We start from the raw sequence: 17,450 nt of genomic DNA, 5'->3' as shown, positions 1-17,450 counted from the left end.
CGCTTCTCAACGCCGTCGCAACACGCATGGCCGTTTGATATCTGAAAACTTCACTTACGACAATCGCTCTCTCCGCTCCCTTCTTCCCTGTCCCCAGCGGCGCCGTGCTGCCACTCTCGCTCACAAGGGGGGGGGGGCGCTACAGGCCCAGTGAATCAGCGCAACCTGCTTGTTGGCCCTCGCCGACGCTAAAGCGTGCGCAAGGCTCGGCAGGCGGTGCATAACCCACAGCGGGGTTTGTGAGTTGCAAGGTGGTGCCGTGGGGTGGGCGACGAGGGCGATCATCCTGCAGCTGCCCCCGACGCTTTGTTGGCCCAGCCGCTCATGTGGCATGCCATTCCACTGCTGGCCCCCGCAGCTGCCAGTTGGCGGGCCGCCGCTACTTGGGAAGGGGGGTGAAACTCACGAGGGGCCCAGGAAATGTCAAGTATATGTCCATGAATCAGCTGTCCTGAGAGCATTGTCTAGTCGGCCCGACACGCGAGTCGCGTGCTCATGCACAGCTGCACGTATGGGTATTCCTTGAGGACCCACGTCAGGATGAAGCTGCATGCAAGGCTCAAAAGATCCAATGTCCGCACATGACCACACAATGCGTGCCCAACCATGAAACGTGCTAATCCACCAGGGTCCGGCCTTGCCGCAGCCGCAAGCTAGCCCGCACTGCCGCTGCCAACGGCCGCCGCTTCGCGCTCCGCCCGCGCCGCGCCCGCCACGTCCCACTGCCCGTGCATTGTTGCCAGCCACTCCATCTCCGCCGCGTTCCAGGGCGCCGGCGGGTTCTGCGCCCGCATCCACCGGACGAGGCGCCAGTGCCCTTTGTGCGCCGCCTTGTAGCAGGCGTCGCCCCAGGGGAACCCGTGGGCCCTCAGCAGCTCGATGACGTCATCACGCCCCTCTTCCGCCGCGTAGCCGCAGGCAAAGTCGCTGGCGGGGGCGCCGGCATCCGTTGCCCACCGCAACCCCTCCAAGTCGCAGGACATCGCGAGCTCTCCGACCACCCGGTGGTCAAAGGGGCAGCCGTGGGCGTGGAGCCACTTCAAGGCCTCCAACTGCGGGTGGCGCGGTCGGCGCCCGGGGATTATGCGGGCAACGAGCAATGGGCTTAGTGGTGGATTCAGGTCGTCAGGGGTTGAAGGCGAGGGCCTTGGGGGGCGAGCCCAGGCAGCGAGGCAGAATGCACCAGGGAAGGTGGTCATGCGGGGCCGCAGACCCTGCGTCCCGCCTGACAAGCACGCCCGGCAGCCTCCAGCCACGATACAGGCGCAGGACACGCAGGGAGTTGAGTCGCGCTTGGCAAGTGGAGGCCGTGGGCAGCGGGGCGAGCCCGCAGCGCACCTTGCCTGACTGAGCGGCAGCTTTGGCCGCACTCGCCGTCATTGGGATGCCCTCATCCAGGAACACCCGGCGCATCAGCTCCACACTGCCGCCCCACGCCGCTGCTGACGCCAGCTCCTCGAGCCCCTCATCGTCGCCTGGGACCAAGCGCCCCCCGCGCACAAGCGCCCACTCCAGCATGCTGACATCGCCGGCCTGCGCGGCGCCGACGCAAACGTAGCTGCCAAGCGGGCACCCGTGGTCATGCGCGTAGGTGAGCGCGGCCATGCTGCCGCCGGCCGCGGCGGCGTTAGTTGTGGTGCCGTCCCACGGCACGCCGCACGTGTGCAGCAGCGCGAGCATAGAGACGTCGTTTTGCCGTGCCGCCACCTCACAGGCACGCACGTCGAAAGGTACCACGGTGCAGCGCTCGGGCTGCAGTAGCCACTGAACCATTGATGCATCCCCCCTGGATGCAGCACAGACCACCGCTCCCGGCTCCAGGGGAAACGGGGCCCTGTTGCCGGGCTGGCCTTCGCCTTTGCCTTCGCCGCCGCCGCCGCCGTGGCTGCTGCTGCTGCTGCTGCTGCTGCTTTTACCGCCGCTGTCGGCCGCGCCGCCTGTACAGCAGTGTTGGAACAATATCTCAAGGCACTCCAGGCTGCCCGCCTCGTACCCGGCCGCCTCCCTGGCCGCCCGCCCACCTGCGGGAGCGCCGTCGGCGAGCGCCCAACGCAGGAGCTCCGAATGCCCGCCCCCTGCCGCGGCGGCGGCTGTGTCCTCGTCATACGGGGCGCCGTGCTGCCTGAGAAACTTCAGTGCGGCCAGGTGGCCGCCGCCGGCCGCGCGCGCGCAAGCCTTGGCCGTGAACTCGCACCATCCCGCTGGCCGCCGCGTGCGCTCGTCTGCCAGGTATTGCAAGACCCCGAGCTGCCCGGCTGCCGCGGCCGCGCCCGGGGCGCGCGAGGCCAGGCAGCCGGCGTCCAGCAGCGTGCGCAGCGCGCTGAGGGCGCCGCCGGCCGCGGCGGCGGCGGCGGCGGCGGCGTCGAACCTGCAGAGGCCCTCGGCCTGCACCCAAAGTAGAGCCGCGGTGTCGTCATGGAACGCGGCAGCCGCCACGTACCTTTTCAGCCGGCTCCCCACGTTGCGCCCCAAGCCGTGCGTGTGCTCGCGCATACGTGCAATGGCTGGCAGCCGCTCTCGCGCGTGCCAGAGAGGCACAAAGGCGTCGCGTTCTCTGTGGCGTGCGTGCGAGGTGCGCGCAACGCGCGGCTGGCCAGCGGCCCAGGCGCGCCAGAACCGGCTGAGGCGGGGAATGGTGATGTGCATTAGGCTGAGCGGCAGCGCCGCAAACACGAGCTGCAGCGCTGTTGCGTCCGATCCCACAGATGCAGCTTGCGCCGTTGACCCGCTCGTGGTGCTCTTGGCCGGTGCTGAGGGGCTATGCGGCTGCACCATGCCGTCGCGTGGCTTGCATGGCTCCTGACCCACTTCCATTGCTTTGAATTTTTTTGGGCACCTTCACTCTGAACGGGCAGGTTGAGACACTCGATGATTTGTCCAGGTTACCTTCGAAGGTATTTGCGAGTGACGACCGGTGTAGATCCCTTGCAAGCGACCCGAACGCTCTTGATTCCCCAAAGTATCAGCTGTTGTATGTTGTAGCGGGGCGAGCCTGGTTGCGCCTGGCTGCAGCAGCTCCAAAGCGCCTGCCCAGCAGCTAGCACGGAGGTGGACAGCAGTGGCCGAATTCGCAGTACGGATCATCCACGAGCAGCGCCGCCTGGCCTTGCATGCGACGGGCCTCGCCCAAGCGCTGCATTCCACCAGCAAAGAGGGGTCTGCAAGGCCAGCTGATGAATTGCTGGTGGGGTTTGTTCCTGTGCAGCGCCAGCATGCTAGCACACTCACAGCGGCCTGCCCACCATGTTAACAGAAAACTGAAATTCCAACTGCCTGCAACACAGAATTGCCACAGCCCAGACATCTGTATAATTTTGTCGTGACACATTCGTATCTCAGCCAAGTCACAATCAGCAGCCCAGATGGCAATTGAGATGAGCGTCAGGGCAGAACAAATCAAGGACCAACACGCGCCCCTCCTATCCGCCCCCCCCTCTTTCCTGTGTCATCGCTTATCTTCCTCCCGCTTCCAGCCGCCGCTGGTTTGCGCAACGTGCCCTGGCAGGCTCAGGTGCAGCGCGGTGCGGGCTGTCAACGGCCGGTGATGCGTGCAAGTGGCCACAGGGCCACCTCACTACAGTGTTTAACGCTGACACGCAGGTGTGGCACCTCCAGGTGGTAGGTACGCATGTCCTAGTGCCGCAACGAGCTCAGCACCCGTGCTGCCGCCGCGGTCGACAATGGCCTTGAACCTGAGCGTGCTGCTGGATGCCAGCTGCTTGGCCTGGAGCTCTCCAGGCCCAGGCGCATCAGCCAGACGGGTCGGAGTTGAGCGACACATGATGGTGGCTCCTTACCTAGCCTTCCCAACGAACCAAGCAACCAACCAACTAGCCAAACACACCACACACACCTTCCTTGGAAAACCAGGATGGCATGCAGCCCTACATCTCAAACCGACCCAGCGACTGATTGTGAATGCTGTGCGTATGTGGTTGGAGGCAAGTCGCCAACCGTCAAACACGTATGTGGTTGGAGGCAAGTCACAAACCGTCAGACGTGTTACAGCTCTTGGCAGCGCATGTATGGCCTCTAGCGCCCATAATCCCTTGCATTTGCAGCAAGGCTCAAAGCATTTAACGCACGAATTGTGTCAGCACATTGCTGGATGCCGGGCTTTGACAGGAAGTCCCCCCTGCAGTGCTGTGCGCCGTCGGATGCTGAACACGTCCCCAGATCCCGGCAACACAAGCGCTGGTCGCGCGCCGCCGTCACTCGCCAACGCTGAGGGGCGGTGCTGAGGCAATGGAGGTGAGTAAGCGTGCTGCTGCTGCTGCTGCTGCTGCTGCTGCTGCTGCTGCTGCTGCTGCTGCTGCTGCTGCTGCTGCGTGACAGGCGCTTCTGAGGTGGAGGCATGTAATTCCTCCGGCTGCGGCTGCGGCGTTGAGGGCAGGGGCGCAGGCGCCTGGGGCTGCACAAACGTTGGTGCTTCCTGCTGCACGCTGCCAGGGTGCTCTTGCTGCTGCCCAGTTGTCGGCCCGACCAGCGCAGCTGTGGCTGGCGTGGTGCTCGAGGCAGTTGTGATGTTATGGAGTGTAGGTGTGCCACCAACAGATGCGGCCTGGAGTAGCCAGGCGGCGGCTGGTGGCGCGTTGCTGCACTGCAAAGGGACATCCTCTGGGGGAGGCGGGAGCGTGTTGGCAAATCGGACGCGCCTATCGCAGGCGCGGACGTCGGGCCTCTCGCTGTCCCGAGTGCCAGCGTGCAGAACGCGCTCGACCCCCAAGACAAGCTCGTCATCCGACCCACTGTGGCTGCTGCTGCTGCCGCCACCAAGGCCCCATTGGCGGCGGCTCTGCAGCGTTTGTGCCTGCTGCGGCTGCTGCTGCGTGCCTGCACCCCCGCCGCCAAGCGACGCTGCAGGCTTAAATGTTGTGAGAAGGCGGCCCAAGCGCGTGTCGATATCCTCAGGAACCGCCCTTGGGGCGGGATAATCCCGATGCTGCTGATGTTGTTGCCGCTGCTGCTGTTGTTGTTGCTGCTGCTGCTGCAATTGTTGCTGCTGCTGCTGCTGCTGCTGCTGCTGCTGCTGCTGCTGCTGCTGCTGGTGCTGTTGCCGCTGCCGAGGTAATGGTGGTGCAGCCGCCTGCATTGCTTGCGAAGCCCAGCCATTGCCAACCGGGGCTGCCGCAGGGTTGACCGCTGAGACGGCCGCCGCCACGGCAGAACCAGTTCTGCCAATCCCGCCAGCATCGCCGCCGCCGTGCCCCTGAGGGCGGCATATCTCAAACATCCAGTCCTGTGCCTCCAATAGAGAAGGGCCCGGCGGCGGCCCCAGGGCCGCATCCGCAGAGGCGGCAGTGCGCTCGTCATGCCTCACAACGGTCCTGGGTCGGGGAAACCGTTTGTTTGGGAGCGTGTCGTGGGGCTGGTGCGGTTGCTGCTGGGTTGAATTGACAACCGACTGTGCAGAATGCACAAACCAACGCAATTTGTAGGCAAAAGATGCCCGCAGTCGCTGAAGGCAAAGTAAGCCGCTCCCGTGGCAAACAGTGTACATTGGTGCCCCGCACCCGTAGATTGCCATGTCGTCATCGGATCCGTCCGCCATGGTCCAGTCGACGTTCCCAAGGATGTCGTCGGTGTCACCCGAGGTTTCTGACGCGCCGCCGACGACGGCGAGGTCGTCGCCATCCTCTGAGCAGGTGCGCAGGCGGTTGCATGCGGCCAGGTGCTGCGCCCGCTGCTCGTCCTGCTGCTGCCGCTGCCGCTGCTGCTGTTCGAACCCCTGAAGCTGCCCTTGCTGCTGCTGCTGCTGCTGCTGCTGCTGCTGCTGCTGCTGCTGCTGCTGCTGCTGCTCCTCCTGCTGCTGCTGTTGCTGCTGCTGCTGGTGCTCGTCCCCCTGCAGCTGCTGTTGCTGCTGCTGCTCTTCCTCCTGTTGCTGCTGTTGCTGCTGCTGCTGCTGCTGCTGCTGCTGCTGCTGAGCGCCACTTCTTGAAAGCTCGCCGCGGCTGATGCTTGCAGAAAGGGGGCTGTGGGACGCTGTGTCCTGGCCAGCTCCAGGCTCAGGCGCACCGGCCTCACCCGCAAGCGCCGGCGATGGTGCCTCCACATGTGTGCTGGGGGCTCCTGATTGGTTGGACCAAGTGGAATGGGCACCGGGCTGTCAAGCATCTCATCACCGCGGGCAATACCGTACGTATATGTACGGCTCACACCTGGCAGTGCAAGCCGCTTTGCAGCTTTTAGCTGATCTTGCAGGCACAGCCCCATACACACCTTTGATGGGGGTGGCATGTGGGGTGGGGGCCAGGGATGGGGCCAGGGAGCTGGAGAGGCGCTCAATCAGCCGCGCAGACAGCACGTCCAGCTCCTGGGGGTCGGAGGGGTTTGGGATGGCAACATTGCACCAGATGCTTCAGAGCCTTGGCAGGACCTGAGATGACTCCTTTTGAATTCTTACGCGCCCATTGGCATGCGAAATCCATGCTGCCCTGACTGCATGACATAAAGATGCCCGCAAGCTACCCCAAACAGGCCCCAGATGCAGACCTGCAGGTTGCTCCTCAGGGCTGCCATGAGTGCTTCTGAAGAGGACCCCGCCCGCTCGGCTTCCCGTGAGTCCCGCAACCCCGCCGCGGCCGCAGCCCACCAACCCGCAGCCGCGGCCACCGCCTTGGGCGACCGGGGCCGCGGCGGCGCAGACGGCTCGGCTGGCGGCGCGCCTGGCGACGCTGCTGCGCCTATCAGACCAGATGTCTGCGCGAGCGGCCGCTGCGGAGAGGAGGGGGCGGAGCGTCCGCTGGCTCCTGGCATGGGCGTCACCTGCGGCAACCGCGTGGAGGGGGGCGGTGAGCATCAACTGCCTCAGCACAGCTCAGAGAAATATGTACGCCTTGCTGCCCATTACTGCAAGCTGTTAACAGCTACTCCTGGACGTACGCTGCATCCCATAGGCTGCAATGGCTCAAGTCCAGGCACATGCTTGGCGCCCGGTCACGAAACCAGCACCAGCTCGCACCTCGACCTTGATCTGACCTCTGGGCTGCCGGTCGTGATCCACGAGGTTGTACCAGCCATCCAAACCGCCCATAACCGCCAGCGCCGACAGGTCCACAGCGGCGCAGCCCAGCAGGGCGTCGTCGTGGCGCGGCTCCGCGGGCGCGGCGGAGCTGAGCGCCGGCAGTTCTGCGGCAGGCGGCAGGGCGCGCAGCCACAGCTGCAGGGACATGGGCGGGTGGCAGGGTATGGAGCCAGGTAAGGGGAGCCGTCACTGAATGGTGTTTGCCGGATCGGCGGTCGTGAAGGCAAGATGTTGAAGACCGTTCCTGGTGTGAAAAACCCTTGTGTGAAAACCCCAGACATGGAGGACATTCCCGATGCAAACTGACCTGAAGGAGCAGCAGAGGGGCGTCGCGGCCAGCGCCGGCCGCGCCAGGCTCCGCGGCGCGCCTGGTGCACCACTCCGCGGCGAGCGGCAGCAGGCGCGAGTGGAGCCACCGGGCGGACCACGCGCCCCCAAGCGGGCCCTGGTTGGCCAGCACCAGGTGCGAACACTCCGCCGCGCTGCTGCCTGGCCACTGGTAGCGGATATAGACGCCGGCCCGCAACCCTGGGTGTTTGAACAAACATCAGAGGATGCCGTGGCAGAAGAATTCAATAGTCAACAGTCATCCCAATCGCACGCGCTCAACTCTGGCCTTGGCCGCATGCAGCGCCGCCTCAGCCCCTGTGTACTGCGTGCAGTGTCACCACCAGCCGGTGGCCCCGAAGCCCGCCCCGCACCTTCAGGCAGCTGTGAGATGTCGAGATGGAGGGCCCTCTCAATGCACAGCCGCACGTCCATCATCCCAAACCGTCCCGCCTCCGTCCCCGCTGCCTGCTGCTGCGCCTGCATTGCGCTCGTCACAGCGCCCGACTGCCGCGGCGGCGACGAGGGGCCGGAGGGCGAGGATACGGGCGCAGCCGGCGACACGGACGGCAAAGGTGCGGCTCCGCCGCCGAGCTGCTGCTTCTGCGGTGGCGGCGCCGCGTGCTCCACCGCGGCCCGTAGCCGCTTGCCATGCCGTGGCGCCTCGGACCCCCAATCCTCGCCCTCCAAATGTTGGGCCGGAAAGGCCGGCAAAGAGCGCTCTGTCGAGAACGGGGGCGGGCTCTCGCCGCTGCCGCCCTCCCTGCTATAGTCGCTGCGTGTGGCGGGCGACGACGGCAGCAGCTGCCGCCTCAGCTGCTGCGGGTACGGCTGGGACGCCTCTGGCGACAGCTGGCGGCCGTCTGGCTTCCGGTCGGGCGAGCCGCGCTCGCTGCCGCCGCTGCTGCGCGGGCCGGGCAAGGGCTCGTAGAGCCCCAGTTCAGGGGCCTCAGGCTGCCCGTACGAGGCGAGAGCAGACGCCTCGCGGAAAAACTCGGCGTCCGACAGCGGCGCCGCTGCATGGTCCCCAAGGTGCGGCAGGGCGGCCGCAGGTGACGGCGCGGGGCCCAGCAACAGCGACTGCTGCGAGGGTTCCTGTGGCGATGTCGCGAGGCCTGTCGGCGATGGCGGGCGTCCCCCATTGAGCGCTGCGGGCGACCCCACCGGTGTCGGCCGCGGCGGCGATGATAATAGCGCATGAGGGCCCGCGGAGAGCTCCCAGAGCGCCTCGGAGCCGGGTCCAAGGGCGGGCGGCGGCGACTGAGGGGGCAGGAGCTCGAGCAGCACTTTGACGCTGATGTGGCAGTTCCCCAGGTCCTTGGCCATCGGGTGGACCAGAGCAAACGTGCCGCTCAACCACCTGCGGCGTCGGCGGGCGGCGCGTGCGAGGGTGTAGGACATGGGAGCCGAACAACAACAGGGTGCGCCGCTTTGCGCCGGCAACCGGCGGGGGCCAGCGCTCGATGATACCATGGCGGCAGCTGCTCGCAAATCAGGAAACTAGCAAACATTGCTTGTCGCACGAGGCAGAAGATTTGCAGATGGTCAATGAGGTCCCTCATATCAACCCACCTGGTCGCGGGCTCCTCGCCCCCGGGCCGCGCCATCAGCAGCGGCGACAGGTCGACCTCCGCCGAACCCACAGGCACATCCACCACCCGCGCCTCCCCGCCGCGCCCTGCGCCGGCGACCACTTCCTGCCGGCTCACGATCAACGCCAGCGGGTGCAGCAGCAGCGCCCGGGCCAGCGCCGCGCCGGCCGGCACCCAGGCGACGCCGCAGTGCTTCAGCGCCACCGCCCATACGCGGGCCGCGCCGGCCGCGCGGGCGGCGGCCGCGGCGGCGGGGGCCGGCGGGGTTGCGCGCTCGCGGGGAGAGCCAGGGAGGCGGTAAGAGGCGGCGTACTGACTGGCAGCCGGGCGGATGGGCGCGGCGGCGTCGGCCGCCGGCAAAGACACCGTGTCGATGTAGATGGAGCACCGCGCCATTTGGCCTTTGAGGAGAGGATCCAGCGGCGACGCGCTGCCAAGCGCCGCAAGGGCGAGCGGCTTGAGGGGTGGCGGCAGGGGCGCCAGCCACTCAGGGAAGCTGTGAAAAGTGGAGATGCAGGGGCAGACTGCGTCAGGCGGGATGGGTTGCTTGTGGAGAATGTATGACAGGGCACGGCGGCGCGCTGTGAACCTGCGGGGCTCAGATTAGTACACATGTCAGCGGCGGCAGCAACGTTGGGCACACCGCCCGCAGATGCTAGCGCCCGTGCGCTGGTGCTCGAAGCAGAATGGCACGAACCCTGGTCACCTCTCAAGAGGGCATTTGGCTGTGATGCTGGTGTCGTGGGGGCGGCCACCGATGCGCGCAAAGCAGAGGGACACCTGGACTGCGCCCACTGGGTCGCCGCGGCGCGACCTGAGCAGCAGCCAGCTGCCGCTGATCCCCTGCGGTCGAAGTGGGTGGTGTCAATGGGAGCACAGCGAAGTGAGGGCCCTTGCATGGACTGGGGTGGTGGTTCAGGTGCCATGGTGACCAACATGACCACTTGGTTTCCAATAATAGGCTGGTCTGTGCAAGACCGTAAGCATTCGCTGGACCCAATGCCGACTGACACACCCAGCGCTGCACCCACCTGCGGCCTCATCAGCAGCGGCGCCAGCGCGATCGACGCGCCGCCAAGGAGCACGCTCTGCCGCGCCGCCACTGCCCCCGCGCCGCTGCCGGCCGCCGCGTCCGCGCCGTCAGGGGCGCCGACGGGCGCCGGCCTGCCGCCGGCGAGCGCGGCGGCGACCGCCTGGGAGCGGGGCGCTTGGTGCCACACCTCCACCCGCGCCTCGCGCGACGCGAGCGCAGTCAGGGTCTCGGCGTCAAGGGTGAGGGGCACGAGGTGGCGGAAGCCAAACTGGGGGCAGAACGTATGGGCCTGCGCAAGGCGCGCGGGCCATCGGTCGCAGCCGTCGCGACGTGGTTGGGACTTGAATAAACAGCTTGGAGAAAGAGATGAAATTGGACACAGCAGGAAATGGCATGATAAAATAGTCCTAGTGGCGACTAGCTGGCAAACCAGCAGGCAAGTCAGCGCAAACGGACCTTGACGGGGGTCTTCAGCAGCAGCTTCTCACTGCCCGACAGCCCCAGATCGATCGTAGCAAACGGGTGCGGCCCAGATTGGTGGGCGCGGCCGAGGAGGCCGCCGTCGCCGCCAAGCCAAGCTTGCGCCTCCTTGACCGCGGCCTGTCAAGTAACACACCATGACATTCCAAGCAGCCAGAATGTAATCAAGAGGTGGGAAGGGGTAGAGACATAAGCAGGGTCAACATGAGACGAGAGTGGGCTGCAGTGGTTGGAAAGCGGCCTGGCAGCTCTGGGGGGCAAAGCAGGCCGTGACCAGGGGCGGCACATGCGTGCACACCTGCAGTCCACATGCCCTGATGATCTCGATGACGAGCTCAGCCCCTGGCTCCGCCGCGGTCGCACCACCCGGTCCCACCGCCGGCAGATCCCCGGCGGCGCGGGCGGCGCTTTGGCCGCCGCCACAGCTGGCTAGGTCCGCCGCCGCCGCGCCCGTGGCGCCTCCGCCGCTGGGGTCGCCGTCGAGAGCTTTGGACCCATCGACCCCCGGGCTGCCGGCGGGGCACTGTGGGACGCCGGCCGGCGCGCTTCCGCTGCTGCCCTGGGTGTCGGCGTTGCCCGGCGCGCCTTGCTCTAGATGCGCACCATCTGCACCATCCTGGTCACCGCCTCCTTCGCCAGCATCACCCGAGTCAACAGAAAAGCAGCTCTCCGCGCTGTAGCAGACGTGCACCTGCAGCAGCGGCGCCAGCCCCGGCCCCGCCGCAGCCAGCGATGACGCGGCGGCCGCGGCGCGCGCCTCGCCAGAGGACGGGTCTAGCTGCAACGGCAGCAGAAAGGCCTGGCGCGCCGCACTGCAGTCTGGCGCAACGGGGCTGTCCACGGCGGCGAGCGCGGCGAGGTCGGCCAGGGGCAGCTGGCAGGAAGCTACCATGGCGTCACTGTCGTCCTCCCATTTGTCAAACACCTGGAAGCCAGGGTTGGACCGGGGCTGCAGGCATATTTGAAAACTGGGATGACAGCTGAGGTGGATTGGCAGACGGGCAATTGCGCTGGCCGTGTCGCCTCGGGCAAAGGGTGTGAAGCTGAGGTTCATTGCACCATCATACCTGGAACACCAGCAGCGCAACGCCTGCGCTTTCAATTGTGCCTGCACCTCCACCTCCATCCCCGCACAGGTGCTCCGCCACACTGGCGCAGGGCGGCAGAAGGATGGTGTGGCGTGCGCTGGCGCCAAACACGGTCGTGGAGGCGCCGCCATCGTCGCCGCTGGCGCACGGGACGAGCCCGGTGTAGAGGGCCTCTGGGTCGCCTGGGGAGTGATCAGCCGCAATCACAGGCGCAGTCAACGGGTGTAAGAGTGTCGGTATGAGCCCCATGTCACACGCATTAATCACTAACAGGATCTCCGAGAGGTGTGATATGCAATGCAGACAAGGGTGAGGCACACGGACTGGGGACAACACAAGTGAAATGGGTGAGCAAGCAGCAAACTTGCATTCGCTCCGCTTTGCACACCATGCCATCACCTGGGAAGCAGTAGCCCGCGAAACGGAACTCGGGCGCGGCCTGCCCCGCGGCGCGCAGCTCCCGCGGCCCCGGCAGGCCGCTGGCGCTGTGGATGGACACGTCAAAGTGATGCAGCACGCCGATGAGCGGCGCGGGGCGGCAGTTGGGTTGCGCTGCCTGCTCTTCCTGCTCCGGCGCTGCATCCACACCCAGGTCCTGCATCACATCGGGCTGCCCCTGTCCCTGCCCCTGTCCCTGCCCCTGCCCCTGCCCCTGCCCCTGCTGCTGCTGCTGCTGCTGCTGCTGCTGCTGCTGCTGCTGCGGCTGCTGCTGTTGCTCCCCAGCATTGAAATCCAACGAAGCGTGTGAGTCTGGCTGCTGCGAAGGCTGCATGGGTGGCGCCGCAGGCGGCAGCAGGGTGGCCGCCAGCTGCAGGCTGCCGTTCTGCCGGCCGCCCAGCAGGTCCCACACCGCAAAACTGCCGGACGCCAGCAGCCGCGGGCTGTCCAGCTGCAGCGGGCTCCTGCCCGCCGCCGCAGCCGCCGCCTCTGCACTACCTGCGCCGCCGCTGCCGGCGCCGTCGCCGCCGCGCTGTGTGGCTCCATCGAGGGGAACCCGCGCGATGCCCAGCAGCCGCCTGCACTCGCTGGAGCGAGCGCCCGCATCGGCCCCGGCCCGGGCGGGCGTGGACGCGCCCCACAGCTCGATGGCGACAATCGGCCTGTCTGTGGCAAGCCTCGCCTCGTGCAGCAGCGAGGCGGGGCCCTCCAACTCGACCTCCACCAGACCGCAGACGTGGTCGCTGCTGCTCCTGTTGCCGCCGCTGCCGCCACCAGCACCGGCGTCCCCATCGCCGCCCCGCTGCCACGGCAGATCCACCTCAGCGGCCGCCGCGCCGGCGCGCACGCGAGCCGTGAGGCGGCAGGCTGGGGCACCGTCTGGGCCTAGCACACCGCTGGCTCCCAGCAGCGTCACGACGAGGGGTGGGCCTGGGGGCGCCGCCTTGCGCTGTTGCTGCTGCTGCATGCTGGACCCGCCTGCTTGCTTCGCAGGCTGGCCTGCAGGAGCATTGCTCTCTCCTGCCCCGCGCTCCTTTCCGTCGTGGCCATGATCCCCCTGCTGCGCGCCGCTCGCCTCAGCATCTGGGGCGGCCCCGCCGGCCAGTGCTGCTCGCCTTTTCGCCTTTTTGGGCGGGAAGAAAAGCTCCCTGAGGAGCAGATCTTCGATCTCCTCAATCTCATCGAGATCTGAGAGCCCGCTGCTGTAGCTGCCACAGCTGCTGCTGGCGCCGCTGCTGGAGCCCTCCTCCTCGCAGCCTGCCACTCCCAGAAGCGGCGTTCCCGCAGCCACGCTTCCAGCAGCGGCCGCTGCAGCAGGGGACAGGGCGGGCGGCGGCGCCCGCGGCGGCTGGCGGGGTCCCGGGCTGGTGGGCGTACCCAAGTCCCCTGCCATCTGCACCAGGCGGCGCCACGCCGGCTCCTGCTGCTGACGCGGCGGCGTCTGCGCAGTCCCTGTTGCCAGAGCTGCTGGGTTAGCAGCGGTCGAGACAGCAAATGCTGCCTGCGGGGGCGGCACATCCAGCCCCAGAGCAGCACCGAGCCCCTGCGCCACCGCCTCGTCCATTGCAGCCTTGAGGCGTTCCGCCTTGGCGATGATAGCGGCGATGGGATCGCCACCGTCATGGTCGGATTCGCCTGCCTTCTGCTGCTGCTGCTGCTGCTGCTGCTGCTGCTGCTGCTGCTGCTGCGTGCTCTCGAGCTTGGGCTGCAAGGAGACTTCCGCTACGACAGGCTCGTCCGCCAGCGCCTCCTGCAGCTGCGCGGCGCTGCCGCCCTCCGCTGCCGCCACCCCCTCCTCAACATTCTCCTTGTCCTCAAGCTGCTGGCCCAGCCCGGCAGCAGCGCCCGCAGGCGCGGTCGATGCCACCCTCAAGCCCCGCCGCGCTGCGGCCCCAGCTGCCGCTGCTGCGGCCCCAGCTGCCGCCGGCGCCCCGCCCGCCGGCGGCGGGTACAGCGGCAGCCCGCGCTCCGTGCTGGCCAGGTGCTCGTTCATCTCAAACGATGAAAGCGCCCCGCTGTAGCGCACCTGCAGCTGCACGTCCGCTCGGCCCAGCACCTGCTCGCGGCCGCCCAGGACCGGCAGCGTCGCCGCGAGCGGCGCCGACGCGTGCGCGGCGGCGAGCGGGAGCGATGCGGCGCCGACGCGGCGGCCGGAGGGGCACTCCTCGAGGGCGAGGACGAGGCTGCCGGCGTCGCGGAGGTAGCGGATGAGGAACTTTGGGCCGCAGCAGACCGGGAACGCGGCGCCCGCGCCGCGTTCTGGGTGGAGCGGCACGACGGTGCCGGCGCCCGGCTCGCCCCACCACTTGACGCGCAGCTGGACGGCGCGGGGGGCGCCGCGGGGCGAGAGCCATTCGAGGTTTTTCAGGGCCACTGAGAGCTCGCCCTTGACATCGCCGTCCACCAGGGGCGGCAGGCTGGTTGGAGAGATTTTGACGTGAGCGGGGCGTTGCGGCTGCTGCTGCTGCTGCTGCTGCTGCTGCTGGGTCGGGTGGAGCGGCGGCAGCCCGCCGCTGCCCCTCTGCACCAGCACCTGCGCCTGCGCACGTCCACGGAGCGTAGCTTTTTGCTGCTGCTGCTGCACCTTATAAATGGATTGCGAACCAGACTTGGCCTGTCCATGCGAGCCTGAATGCAATAGCCCCTGCTCTTGGCGCAGCTGCAGGGCGGTGCGTCGCTGGCTGGTGTCCGTCTGCATCGTTCGGAACTCTCAGCAGCAAGCGCGCGTTGTTGATGCACAGGCTGGTCGCTGCCAGAGCCCTTCAGCACCACTTTCAGCATGAATAAGCCGCATTCAACCCCATTCTACCCGCCTGCATCTCGGATGCGAGTTGTGTTTGAATGCGGCACAACTGCAGATCATATCACATCTCTATCAGCCACATAGACATGTGCCATGGTTTTTCACGCAGTTGTATCGATTGCGGCTGGTGGCCAACGAACGCCCGGTTGATAACGCCCTCGAGACCCTCGCTGAGTCACCCTGCTTCCTTTCCACCTGCCTTACCCACTGGTGTGAGGTACGTTGTCTTGCGTTATTAGCAATCCTCATATTCAACATTGACTGCGATCGTATATCTAGGAGCACACCCGTGCACATCGAAGCCGCGCGCCAAGATGAGGCTCGCACCAGCAACGAGCTGTGCCAGCGCACGGCAGCCTCGTATGATGCCAAAGCACTTGGCGGGCAACGGAGCAGTCCGCCGCATGAGTGGAAGCCGGGCGCCCGTCGTCTGCGTCTCTGTGGGGTCGCAGGCATCGCTGCCCGCCCAACACGCCCAGGATGCCCATGACACCCAGAAGGGCGGCTTGACAGCACAGATCATCGAAGAAGCCACAACAGAGGAGCCGTTCAGCTTTGAGCAGCAGTGGTGGCCGGCGGCCGTGCCGGACACATTCGGTGCGCGTCGCAGCCCTGCGTGTGTGCTGTGTTGACGCATGCCGTGCGACGGTTGTGGTGCATGGCGTGACTACCTTGGGATGTTTATGGTCCAAACATTTTACACACCACTAGTGAGGATCAAGTACGTGCATGTGGCTGTTTGTCGAATGCATGCACCAACCAGCCACGCTTGCACATCAACACACGAGCACACGCCGCCCTCTGCGCTTGTCGCGCGCGCAGACAAGACGCGACCGCACTCGCTGGAGCTCCTCGGCAAGCAGCTCGTGCTGTGGTACGACGCCCCTGCTGCAACGTGGAGGGCCTGCGACGACGTCTGCCCCCACAGGTGGGCGGCACGGCCCCTCACCACCAAGTCACTGGCTTGCGTATGCATGGTTCATGGCAGCCACAGGCAAGACTTGCATGGTGGCCACGTAGACACTACGGCCGTGCGTTCTGCACATGCAGACCTCGCAGACCTCGCACCCTAGCTGCATTCGCACCTGCCTCACATCACCCTGCCTCTTTGACATTCGCAATTCGGCAATCGACCCCGGCTGGCATCAAAGGCTTGCGCCGCTCTCTGAGGGGCGTGTCGACGCGTCCGGCCAGCTTGAGTGCGCCTACCATGGCTGGCGCTTCGAAGGCTCCGGCGCCTGCGTGCGCATCCCGCAGGCTACCGATGCGCGCGCGTGCTCGCGCTGCCGGGTGCGTACGTACCCGACGCGGGAGGGGGCGGGCCTGCTGTTTGTGTGGGCGACCCCGGACGACGAGGAGCGCGCGGGTGAGTGGAAAGGGCGGTTGTGGCTGCGGTGGTGGTGGTTGAGAGGAGGTGGTTGGTGGTGATGGTGTGGGTGGTGTGGGTGGTGGTGGTGGTGGTGGTGGTGGTGAGGGGGGCGTTTGTGGCGGTTGTGGTGTGGGTGTTGGGTAGATGTGTCGGGTGGTGAGCAATGGCTGTGCATCAATGTGCATCAAAACCGCGAATGCCGGATGCCGTTGTTGCGATAATGGACGCCCATCCATGCCTGCTTTGTTCAGCCACCGCGTTGCCAATCACATGGCGCGCGGCGTCCCTGCCTACCCCCTCGTCGTCATGCGGGCCTGCCATCATACACCCAATCGTGTTGCAGCCGCTGCGCCGCTGCCGCTGACCCGGGCGATCCTTGATCACGTGGCCGGGGGCGGCCAAATCACCTGGTACCGGCGCCTGCTGCCATATGGGTAGGGTGGGGTCAGAAATGGGCCAAAGGAGCTCAGGGAGGTTTTGTGCGCGGGCAGGGGCAAGCCGGGCCAAGTGGAGCACTGGCAGCGAGGCGTGGCGTCTCGCGGGGCGATGGCACGGCGCGGCTGCGCGGGGCGTGGGGTGAGGCCGGGCACCTCCTGGGGTGCGTGGTGGGTCTCGCGCCCGCTCGTGCGCGCCGTCTGCATCCGGACGGCGTGCAATCACCTGTTTGCCTAAAAGCCAGCCCCCCTCCTCTGAGCCCTGCTGCGCAGAGTTGCTCCGCCCTCACAAGCAGGCATGCGGACACCCCCTTTCGGGGCCCCCTCCTCGGCCCCTGCTCTGACAGGTGGGACGTCCTCCTGGAGAACCTCGCGGACCCCAGCCACCTGCCCTTCTCCCACAACGGCCTCGCCGGCCTGCGGCGCGAGAAGGCCGTCCCCATGCCCTTCACGTCCATCTCGCTCCCCAACGACGGAGACGGCGCCGGCACCGGCGCCGCGGGCGGCGAGGAGCGGCCGCCGAACGTGTTCAACCACGGGCGGCCGGTGGGGCTGTTCAGGTACCCGACCGTGTCGGGGGAGGGCTCCCTGGCGCTGGTGGCGGTCAACGCGCCCTGCAGCGTGTCCTATTTTTCGCGGCTCAGCTCAATCACCATCTCGTCAGAGGTGGGGTTTCAAGCGGGGGCCGCCGCGAGGGTCGCTGTTGCGCGGCAGGCTCGCAGGACTGGACGGCTGCGTTTCTCCACAGCTTTCAGTTCTGCGGGGGTTGATCACCTGCAGGAAGTTGCGTCCAGCTGACAATGTGGGCAGTCGCGTCGGTGTCATCCATCTGACATCCTCAACATTATTGAGTGCAGCCCCC

General features: G+C 66.8%; 3 protein-coding genes across 3 annotated transcripts in view; 1 reads left to right on the top strand and 2 right to left on the bottom strand.

Moving 5' to 3' along the window:
- Positions 1-653: 653 nt before the first annotated feature.
- Positions 654-9,339, bottom strand: MNEG_2949 (hypothetical protein; the record flags this gene model as incomplete). The annotated part of the gene is made up of 10 exons (XM_014048578.1): positions 654-1,052; positions 1,339-1,475; positions 2,022-2,554; positions 5,514-6,069; positions 6,220-6,313; positions 6,493-6,714; positions 6,962-7,128; positions 7,726-8,434; positions 8,516-8,711; positions 8,924-9,339. 10 exons carry the CDS (start codon positions 9,337-9,339, stop codon positions 654-656), a joined length of 3,429 nt encoding a protein of 1,142 aa, XP_013904032.1.
- A 306-nt stretch (positions 9,340-9,645) lies between these two features.
- On the bottom strand, positions 9,646-14,680 carry MNEG_2948 (hypothetical protein; the record flags this gene model as incomplete). Its single annotated transcript, XM_014048577.1, has 6 exons — positions 9,646-9,786; positions 9,975-10,244; positions 10,433-10,576; positions 10,755-11,381; positions 11,524-11,726; positions 11,944-14,680. The coding sequence occupies 6 exons, from the start codon at positions 14,678-14,680 to the stop codon at positions 9,646-9,648; spliced, it is 4,122 nt and encodes a 1,373-aa protein (XP_013904031.1).
- Positions 14,681-16,049: 1,369 nt separating this feature from the next.
- The window catches only part of MNEG_2947 (hypothetical protein), a gene marked incomplete at both ends in the record, with an annotated part of 3,740 nt that continues 2,339 nt past the window's right edge, over positions 16,050-17,450 (top strand). Inside the window, 2 exons of the mRNA XM_014048576.1 lie at positions 16,050-16,075; positions 16,936-17,254. Of these exons, the coding sequence (XP_013904030.1) occupies positions 16,050-16,075; positions 16,936-17,254 (345 nt within the window). The remainder of the gene's footprint in view (positions 16,076-16,935; positions 17,255-17,450) is intronic.

The sequence above is a fragment of the Monoraphidium neglectum genome (genome assembly GCF_000611645.1).
Source record: "Monoraphidium neglectum strain SAG 48.87 unplaced genomic scaffold scaffold00352, whole genome shotgun sequence".
Lineage (NCBI taxonomy): Eukaryota > Viridiplantae > Chlorophyta > Chlorophyceae > Sphaeropleales > Selenastraceae > Monoraphidium > Monoraphidium neglectum.
Note: the sequence above shows the minus strand (reverse complement) of the source record. Positions and strands in the feature narration are given on the sequence as shown.